General features: G+C 40.9%; 1 protein-coding gene across 1 annotated transcript; it reads left to right on the top strand.

Moving 5' to 3' along the window:
- The first annotated feature begins 806 nt into the window (after positions 1-806).
- Positions 807-3,270, top strand: kctd12.2 (potassium channel tetramerisation domain containing 12.2). Its single transcript, XM_058380938.1, has one exon. The coding sequence runs from the start codon at positions 932-934 to the stop codon at positions 1,784-1,786; it is 855 nt and encodes a 284-aa protein (XP_058236921.1). The 5' UTR covers positions 807-931; the 3' UTR covers positions 1,787-3,270.
- Positions 3,271-12,093: the final 8,823 nt, after the last annotated feature.

Genomic DNA, 12,093 nt, shown 5'->3' on the forward strand with positions numbered 1-12,093 from the left:
ATGACTGCCTGCCTAATATTGTGTTGATCCCCCGTTTGCTGCCAAAACAGCCCTGACCCGTCATACACTGTGACACCTTTCTATCAGAACCAGCATTAACTTCTTCAGCAATTTGAGCAACAGTAGCTCGTCTGTTGGATCGGATCACACGGGCCAGCCTTCTCTCCCCACGTCCATCAATGAGCCTTGGCCGCCCATGACCCTGTCGCCAGTTCACCACTGTTCCTTCCTTGGACCACTTTTGATAGACACTGACCACTGCAGACCGGGAACACCCCACAAGAGCTGCAGTTTTGGAGATGCTCTGATCCAGTGGTCTAGCCATCACAATTTGGCCCTTTGTCAAACTCGCTCAAATCATTACGCTTGTCCATTTTTCCTGCTTCTAACATCAACTTTGAGGACAAAATGTTGACCTGCTGCCTAATATATCCCACCCACTAACAGGTGCCATGATGAGGAGATCATCAGTCTTATTCACTTCACCTCTCTGTGCTGATAATGTTATCCCTGATTGATCGGTGTAAATACAAACATTAGAACATCATGTAAAACTACATGGTGCATTAATTATTGATATAAACGATTATTATTATTACTATTATTATTATTATTATTATTATTATTATTATTATTATTATTGGAATTATAGATATTCCTCTAAAATCATGTGATACTGAAGTATCTCTCATACATTTGGTAACTCTGTGTACAGCAGCATGCTCACTAGCCCGTGCCTTTCATGTCGTGAGTAAAGAAAGAGTTAAACCCCAAGCGAGTCCTCCCGTTTTCCTCCTCCCACCTAACTCCTTCATAAACAAACCCGAAAAGATTCGCTCTCATTCTTTTTCTTTCTTTTACACTGCCAACTTTGGGAGGATAAGATAAAGCTTTTTTTTATGCTGTGGGTGAAACAGATGTTGTAGCAGAAATGGCTCAGGCAACTGAAAGGGGAGTGGAAAGCTCCACATCGGCTTTCCCCGAAATAATCGAGCTGAATGTCGGCGGACAGATTTACGTTACGCGGCACTCAACTTTACTCTCCGTCCCGAACTCTTTATTCTGGAGCATGTTTAAGGAGCACAGCTCGTCCCAGCTGACCCGGGACAGCAAAGGGCGATACTTTATAGACCGGGACGGATTTCTGTTCCGTTACATCCTGGATTACCTGCGCGACAAGAACCTGGCGCTGCCCGAATACTTCAAAGAGCGAGCGAGTTTGCAGAAAGAGGCTGAGTTTTTCCAGCTGCCCGATCTGGCACGTCGTCTCCGGCCTCCTCAGGTCAGTAAGGAGAACTCGATCGGGGATGAGGCGTTTCACAGTGACCCGGAGGAGGCAGCAGGGTCGTGCGCTCTCGCCAGTGGCGGCGGCGGCGGCAGCAGCAGCGGCGCGATCGGGCCGCGCTCTCCGTCTCTGGAAGCGCGCAAAACTGGCTACATCACCATCGGCTACCGCGGCTCGTACACGATCGGACGCGACATCCAGAACGACGCCAAGTTCCGCCGAGTGGCTCGGATTACCGTGTGCGGCAAAACCTCACTCGCCAAGGAGGTGTTCGGCGACACGCTGAACGAGAGCAGGGACCCCGACCGACCCCCGGAGAGGTACACGTCCCGCTATTACCTCAAGTACAACTTTCTGGAGCAGGCGTTCGACCGGCTGGCCGAGGTGGGCTTCCACATGGTGGCGTGCAACTCCACAGGGACGTGTGCGTACACCAGCAGCGACCCCAATGAGGACAAAATCTGGACCAGTTACACCGAGTATGTGTTTTGCAGAGAGTGAGGCGAAGTGGACCTGCTTCTCTCTTCTTCTTTTTTTTTTTCCTTTTTTGTTGTTGGAAACCTCGCCTATTTCCACCAGTTTATAGCACAACTGTACGTGTAGGCTATACTCTCAGAGCTGTACCAAACTCTACTTTTTCTTGTCACTGGAGTTGTGTGGTAACATCAAGGGTACATCTTGTACCTTTTAGTATGGATCTTTTACCTGGAAAAGTGCATGTGGTGCATTTTAATCAGCTTCGAGAGTAAACAATGATCAGTTGTCCTCAAGGTCCAGTTATGTTCCTTAACTGTGAATAACGTACCCTTGATTCTACCACACCGGTGACAAGCCTCAGTACAGTTTGGTACAAAGAAAAAAAAAAGAAAATAAAAGGTACTATCGCCTGTCATTGTGGTTGTATTATCCACAAGAGTGTATGACTTGTACTTGTAGCACGTATCATTCATCTAAGGAAGTAGTATGCACCTTTAATTTCCCTGTACCTGAAAACTGGGGGTTTCAGCTCCACTTCTGAAGACTTTCTACCACCGACAGGATAATGGGTGATGTGTTTAGTGTGTTAACCTGTCGGGGTGTGGTGCCATAAAAATCTGTCCCCATGCCTTAAAGGTAAACCACATCCACCTTATAGAGAAAGGATGCATACTACATAGTATTTACGATGTACTGAAGAGGATAACGCACTATTACATTTTTTTGGCCTCATCTGGTGCAGCTCAAAACCTGTTTTTTTCCCCCTAGAGTGGGCCTTTTAGATGTGTGATAATATCAGCCCTGACAGATTAGCATAAATGAATAGTGCGTTTGTGAAAAGTTTAATGATTAGCAAGTGCCAGCAGCCTCGCTATTAAGGTTCAACAATTCGTGCAAGGTAAAAAAAAAGAGAAAAAGAAAAAGAACGCAAGGTAAAAATACACTCGTAACGCATGCACACAGGCATGTCCGGAAGTAGGAGGTTTGCTTTGTCCAGGCATGTGCAGGGAGGGTAATGTTACCTGTTTGAGAAGAAATGTGACTGGAATGTGGAGACCTGTTGCCTGACATGGAGGAGGACATGAAGGAGGACATGGAGGAGGACATGGAGGACGTTGCTCCTCTTTTAAACTCACTGCCATTTCATCTTAACATCCCACTGACTGTTTTCCCGGTCGTTGTCCTTTTCTAATCTCTCCCACCGGATAGCTTTTTCCGAGTGGTGATCGTCACTGTCTCATGGTCTTGTTTTCATTAGACAGAGCATCAGTTTCCTGTGTTTGATGTAAACGGGTTTTAGTTCACATGAAATCAAATGTTAACATAGAAAAAGGACCCAAAACATATGCCTGTTTCTGTAAAACACTGACTCTCACTATTTGTTTTTTTTTTTATTTTATTATTCTTTCCCCTATGAACTAAATCATTCATTCCATTTGCACTTGTAGATTTGAAATTCCTCCTTGTTTTCTTGTATGATTAAAACAATAAACTAGATATTGAAAGACGCTGGTGGTTTATAGAGGAATGGACAGTCTTGTTTTATGGTTGTGGGGAAGTTGGTGACAGACCACCATGTGATCAGACATCACACTTACCTGCAAATGTCTGATGTGTGAAACAATTAATTAATTAATTAAATTAAATAAAAAAAGGTTCATTTTTTGAAAACATTTTTTGGACAAAATGGGCAGTAGGTGATCTATGAATTTTAAACAATTTAAAAAAAAAAATCTAATACACAGTAAATAAATGTTTAGTCAAGCTATTTTAATAAATAAATATTTAATAATTTTTTTTTTTTTTTATTTCAACCTGCAAATGATAAACAGGAAAAAAAATATATTTTTTAAATTTTTTATTCATTTTTTTTGTTTTCACACAAATCGTTTTTAAACCCTATTATCTTATTATCAGTTGAGTCTAGAAATCAGATATTTATGAATATAAATCTGATATACAAAGTCAACCTACAGTAGAAGTCCCAAGTATACTAGGTGTACATGCTGGTTTCTCTGCTTGCTCAATGGAAACTTATTCCATTTGCATAAAAGTTGGGATACAAATGGAATCTGCGGAAATACAGTCTGGTTAAACTGCAGCGTCTGGAAAAATCCTGCTGGTTTCATCAGCCCTAATGTCGACTTTAATTCACGTCACAGTCTTGCTATTTAAAACAAAACAAAACATAATAAAGAATAAAATAAACATGTATTAATCCATATTCGCAGTGAATCAGGCACTAACAGCAAACATAAATCATATTCTCATGCTACTACTAGCTGCTAACTACTAGCTATCCAGAAATTGTTCAGAGGTCCTCTGGGTAATTTAGGATTGCTTATTAATTTTAGCACCCCCCCCCCTCAAAAAACAAGCAATGAAGTATCACAGAACTGTTTCGTAATATTTATTGTTTTCAAGCCTGTTGAGAATAAGCAGTTTGTTACTGACTGAATTAAATTCTAACAATGCATTTTCCAAAGTCCAGGAATCGAAAGATTAAGATCAGCAAACAGCATAACTGAAGGCACGGGTCATCTCTCTGGCATGCTGAATGTACGAAATGCCCAAAAGCTCAGAAATAGAAAGTGATGATGTTGCTCTTGTGCTGTAAATAATAGAGAAACAGCCATTGTAATGGTACGGCAATGGCGAAAGAGATTTGAAAGTAGATTAGACGTGTGTGTGCTGTTAGGAAACAGATGGGAGACTGTGACATGAGGAACAGGAACTAGACCTGTGTACGCAGCAGTCCTGTGACCGCGGCTAAAATAAAAATAAAAAAATCTCCATGCCCTGTGCGGTTTATGGCACTCATGCGCGTCAGGGTTATGACTGGGTTATCTGACAAACCACTGGAACTGGCAGGATTTAAATAGAGAGCAGATCAGACAGCTCTCAGTAACTATGGGAATGTCATAATGATTATGTTCAACGCTCAGCGTATGTACAGACAGGACGGCCTGCTGAGTGACAGCGGCACTCAGACGGCTCGCTTCTCCGTCGCTGTCTGATTCAAAAGACCTTTTAATAGCGATGGATAAATAAAAAAAATAAATAAATGTGTTCCTCATCAAATCATCAGACCACAGATAGGCGTGGGCGTACGTCCACAGAGATAGCATTGTTAATATGCAAAGAAGAAAAGAAAAGGGGAAAAAAAACAGGAAGTCCTTAAAAAGTACAGAAATACAACACACAAGTTCACGCAAGTGAAAAAACATATGTAACTGTAAATGGATAAAAAGTATGATGTGTGCTTCTTTAATAAGTAAAAGAATTTCTCACAAACGTACACAATCACACACAAAATCGCACACACAATCATACACACATGTACACAATCATACACACAATCACACACACACACCTGTACACAATCATGCACATAATCATACACACCTGTACACAATCACACACACAATCACACACACACACACCTGTACACAATCACACACACACACCTGTACACAATCACACACACACACCTGTCCACAATCATGCACATAATCATACACACCTGTACACAATCACACACACACACCTGTACACAATCATGCACATAATCATACACACCTGTACACAATCACACACACAATCACACACACACACACCTGTACACAATCACACACACACACCTGTCCACAATCACACACACACACCTGTACACAATCATGCACATAATCATACACACCTGTACACAATCATGCACATAATCATACACACCTGTACACAATCATGCACATAATCATACACACCTGTACACAATCACACACACACACCTGTACACAATCATGCACATAATCATACACACCTGTACACAATCATGCACATAATCATACACACCTGTACACAATCACACACACAATCACACACACACACACCTGTACACAATCACACACACACACCTGTCCACAATCACACACACACACCTGTACACAATCATGCACATAATCATACACACCTGTACACAATCACACACACACACCTGTACACAATCATGCACATAATCATACACACCTGTACACAATCACACACACACACCTGTACACAATCACACACACACACCTGTACACAATCATACACATAATCATACACACCTGTACACAATCACACACACACACCTGTACACAATCATGCACATAATCATACACACCTGTACACAATCACACACACACACCTGTACACAATCACACACACAATCACACACACACACCTGTACACAATCATGCACATAATCATACACACCTGTACACAATCACACACACACACCTGTCCACAATCATGCACATAATCATACACACCTGTACACAATCACACACACACACCTGTACACAATCACACACACACACCTGTACACAATCATGCACATAATCATACACACCTGTACACAATCACACACACACCTGTACACAATCACACACACACACACCTGTACACAATCATGCACATAATCATACACACCTGTACACAATCACACACACACACCTGTACACAATCATGCACATAATCATACACACCTGTACACAATCACACACACCTGTACACAATCACACACACACACACACCTGTACACAATCATGCACATAATCATACACACCTGTACACAATCACACACACACCTGTACACAATCACACACACACACCTGTACACAATCATGCACATAATCATACACACCTGTACACAATCACACACACACACCTGTACACAATCATGCACATAATCATACACACCTGTACACAATCACACACACACACCTGTACACAATCACACACACACCTGTACACAATCATGCACATAATCATACACACCTGTACACAATCACACACACACACCTGTACACAATCATGCACATAATCATACACACCTGTACACAATCACACACACACCTGTACACAATCACACACACACACCTGTACACAATCATGCACATAATCATACACACCTGTACACAATCACACACACACACCTGTACACAATCATGCACATAATCATACACACCTGTACACAATCACACACACCTGTACACAATCACACACACACACCTGTACACAATCATGCACATAATCATACACACCTGTACACAATCACACACACCTGTACACAATCACACACACACACCTGTACACAATCATGCACATAATCATACACACCTGTACACAATCACACACACACACCTGTACACAATCACACACACACACCTGTACACAATCACACACACACACCTGTACACAATCACACACACACACCTGTACACAATCATGCACATAATCATACACACCTGTATACAATCACACACACACACCTGTACACAATCACACACACACACCTGTACACAATCACACACACAATCACACACACACACCTGTACACAATCACACACACAATCACACACACACCTGTACATAATCACACACATAATCATACACACCTGTACACAATCACACACACAATCACACACACACACCTGTACACAATCACACACACAATCACACACACACCTGTACATAATCACACACATAATCATACACACCTGTACACAATCACACACACAATCACACACACACACCTGTACACAATCACACACACACACACCTGTACATAATCACACACACACACACCTGTACATAATCACACACATAATCATACACACTTGTACACAATCACACACACCTATACACAATCACACACACCTGTACACAATCACACACACCTATACACAATCACACACACCTGTACACAATCACACACACCTGTACATAATCACACACACCTGTACATAATCACACACATGTGCCCTGAAATAAATGCAACTGTACACAATCACACATCTGTACACAATCACACATCTGTACACAAATACATATCTGTACAAAAAACATGTAACTGTTCACAATCACACACACCTTACACACACATATATACAATCATACACACACCTCACCTGTACACAATCACACACACCTTACACACACATATATACAATCATACACACACCTCACCTGTACACAATCACACACACCTTTCTTCATAAACACACACCTCACCTGTACACAATCATACAAACCTCACACACATGTATGCACAATCACACACACACGCGTATGCACAATCACACACACCTCTACACAATCACACACTCTATATAAAAACCTCACTCACAGTTAGTGAGTGCTCTGTGTGTCTGATCTCACTGCTCTGTGTGTCTGATCTCACTGCTCTGTGTGTCTGATCTCACTGCTCTGTGTGTCTGATCTCACTACTCTGTGTGTCTGATCTCACTGCTCTGTGTGTCTGATCTCACTGCTCCGTGTGTCTGATCTCACTGCTCTGTGTGTCTGATCTCACTACACTGTGTGTCTGATCTCACTGCTCTGTGTGTCTGATCTCACTACACTGTGTGTCTGATCTCACTGCTCTGTGTGTCTGATCTCACTGCTCTGTGTGTCTAATCTCACTGCTCTGTGTGTCTAATCTCACTGCTCTGTGTCTGATCTCACTGCTCTGTGTGTCTGATCTCACTGCTCTGTGTGTCTGATCTCACTGCTCTGTGTGTCTGATCTCACTGCTCTGTGTGTCTGATCTCACTGCTCTGTGTGTCTGATCTCACTGCTCTGTGTGTCTGATCTCACTGCTCTGTGTGATCTCTGTGCTTTCTTGTCTTATTCTTTACTTCTTCTTTGTGATTCTTCTTTCTTGCTGTCTGCTGATTGGACCTGGACCCCACGTTTCTGTACACTGTGCCGCTGTTTGGTTCGGGTCAGTATTTCATGCTGTGTCACTGCTGAGTGTGTTGACCATCTCAACATTACTTCAGCCAACCACAAACCACCACCTGTGTCTAACACACACACACACATACACACACACACACACAAATATGAACTGTATTTACTCTACATCAGTCAGTCATTAAAACACACACATTTGGCTGCAGTCCCGTCACATGGCTGCTATTTGGACACGATTTAAAGATTTTTTTTTTTTTTTTGGACACTCATCCCTGGTGATGATGTCACTAGATTTCAAAACTATCCTCAAGACTAAACATGACCTCAGACGTCCAGCTTCGCAAGTGCTGTGTGACTAAATACCGTGAAGAATGAAGCATCTGAGTCTCTCCTTCCATCTGAACGTGATTCACTGAGTCTTATATGATTTAAACCGGACATTTCCATCCACTAGAGGCTACAGCAGATGGTCCGGCTTGTGGACAGACCCCTTTTTTTCTGGCTTAGTCGTCCATCTAGCTGTTCCGAATACAACACAGAAGACAAGCTGAAGGGTTATATAGTGCGTTCGGGGAAATGATTTTTCCAGGACGTGTCTTAGATATCCTGTAGAGATTTTGGCATGTAGAAGAATATTTGGAGCAGAGAGGGGGGAAAAAGGAAGTCGGGGGGTGGGGGGGGGGATCTTAAAAGGGGGGGGGGGCGGTGGGGGGGGGTCATTTTTCAAACTTTAAATAATAGTCATGGAAAAAAAAAATAAAAAATCGACAGGAATTTTTTCCACTCACGTCAAACGTCGTCCATCGACGAGGACACGTGTCTTTTACCTGCTCCTAGGAGTGGCGAGGATCAGATAGATGTATAGAATAAAAAGAATTGTATTTTCTTTACCCTTTGCCGCTCACTTGACCACAGGTTTGTGTACGCAGAGCCGTATCGCCAAGATGCGGAAAAACAGGAAGTGCAGGACAAACGAAACATTATTAAGATTGTAGATTGTATTGTGTATCTACACTACAGCAGGCTGGTGATGCAATAGTTCATGTAAATGACGGTGGAAACAGCAATGCATTGTCCAGAGACCTTCTCTGTGCTCTCCGGCTAATCGGTGACTCGGGGTATGCGGAAGAGGGCAGAGTGCGCTTCACGGTCAGTATGTTACCGTGACGGAGAGGTTTAGAAAAAACGAGATTGAACTGAAAAATAAATAAATAAATAAATAAACAATGTTAGCGCTAACATGACACATGAAAGTTTAGCTAAAGATTCCTACTGCAGAACATACAGTATGAGCACAAATGATTAAGATGATATATTTTTAAAATGATAAGTAATTCATTCAGTAAAATATAAATATGATGAATATGAAGCGTGTGATTATTTCATTTAGATGCGAGAGCTGTCAAGAGGGGAAAAAAAGTGATTTTATAGTTTTATGTAGCCTTAAAATGTATTTTTAAGAGACAAAAAAGTCACAAAAAATTCAAATGCTTGATTCATTTACTGTATTTAGATGAATATATACAGATTATATGGATATAAAAAATGTTTGCACACCTCAGTAAAAAAAAAATTTTTTTTAAATTACAAATAATTTTTTTTGAAAAGAGTGAAATTCTTTTTTAATTTTTTTAAATAAGGAAATTAAATGAAAAAAATAAAAATAAAAAATTACTTATTAAATTAAATTAATTATTTATAAGTGTGAACATTTTATAATATTTGAGATGAATATTTATTTTAAGAATAATATTTTAGTGAGATTTTGATAATAAGTAATTTATTATTTTTTGATAAGTAATTTATTATTATTATTATTATTAGTAGTAGTAGTAGTATTGGTAATTTTTAAGATTAAAATACACGAAGAAGTCTACACATACTGTAGCATTAAAAGTCTTATAAATTAAATTATTCTTATTTTCATTTTCATTGTAATCTCAAACTGAGAAATCTTGTAAAAAAAAATTTTAAAAAGTGGACTTTATATTTGTACAAAACATTGTAGGAAAAAATAACATAACAGACCAAAAAGAAAACCCCCACAGTGTAATCTAAGGAGTTTTATCATCATGTGGCCAATAAAAACCCCCAAAAGGCTCCTGGCTTCTTCATTCAGTACAAGAGGCTCTTTTCAGTAAAAGGCACAAGCCTTATATTATTTGCACGTCATATTTGTGTAAGAGCAGATGATGGGAGGTTCGGTGATAGCATGAAGCCGTGTCATTAAATGGAAACAAACAGACTTTAGTGATGGCCGTGGTCATAAACCGCAGAGGAGACTTTGTCTCTGAGTAAACCAGCTCCATGACTACGAGAGCTGAGCGATGCAATTCCAGAGAGTGAGCACGGGTCAGGAGGTTTCCTTTCAAAAGCTCTTTCCTTACGCTTCACCAGAAAAATAAACCCTGAATGACTGAGTTGTGTGTTACGCTTTAAATCTGCATTTAAGTACAAGCTCAAGACTGCGCAATCACACACACCTGTACACAATCACACATATTCCTCACACACACCTGTACACAATCACACATATACCTCACACACACCTGTACACAATCACACATATTCCTCACACACACCTGTACACAATCACACATATTCCTCATACACACCTGTACACAATCACACATATTCCTCACACACACCTGTACACAATCACACATATTCCTCATACACACCTGTACACAATCACACATATTCCTCATACACACCTGTACACAATCACACATATACCTCATACACACCTGTACACAATCACACGCAATCACACACACCTGTACACAATCACACATATTCCTCACACACACCTGTACACAATCACACATATTCCTCACACACACCTGTACACAATCACACATATTCCTCACACACACCTGTACACAATCACACGCAATCACACACACCTGTACACAATCACACATATTCCTCACACACACCTGTACACAATCACACATATTCCTCACACACACCTGTACACAATCACACATATTCCTCATACACACCTGTACACAATCACACGCAATCATACACACCTGTACACAATCACACATATACCTCATACACACCTGTACACAATCACACATATTCCTCATACACACCTGTACACAATCACACATATTCCTCACACACACCTGTACACAATCACACATATACCTCATACACACCTGTACACAATCACACATATACCTCATACACACCTGTACACAATCACACATATACCTCATACACACCTGTACACAATCACACATATTCCTCATACACACCTGTACACAATCACACATATACCTCATACACACCTGTACACAATCACACATATACCTCATACACACCTGTACACAATCACACATATTCCTCATACACACCTGTACACAATCACACATATTCCTCATACACACCTGTACACAATCACACATATTCCTCACACACACCTGTACACAATCACACATATTCCTCACACACACCTGTACACAATCACACATATACCTCATACACACCTGTACACAATCACACATATTCCTCACACACACCTGTACACAATCACACATATTCCTCACACACACCTGTACACAATCACACATATTCCTCATACACAC

This window comes from Hemibagrus wyckioides, linkage group LG26, assembly GCF_019097595.1.
Source record: "Hemibagrus wyckioides isolate EC202008001 linkage group LG26, SWU_Hwy_1.0, whole genome shotgun sequence".
NCBI classification, from domain to species: domain Eukaryota; kingdom Metazoa; phylum Chordata; class Actinopteri; order Siluriformes; family Bagridae; genus Hemibagrus; species Hemibagrus wyckioides.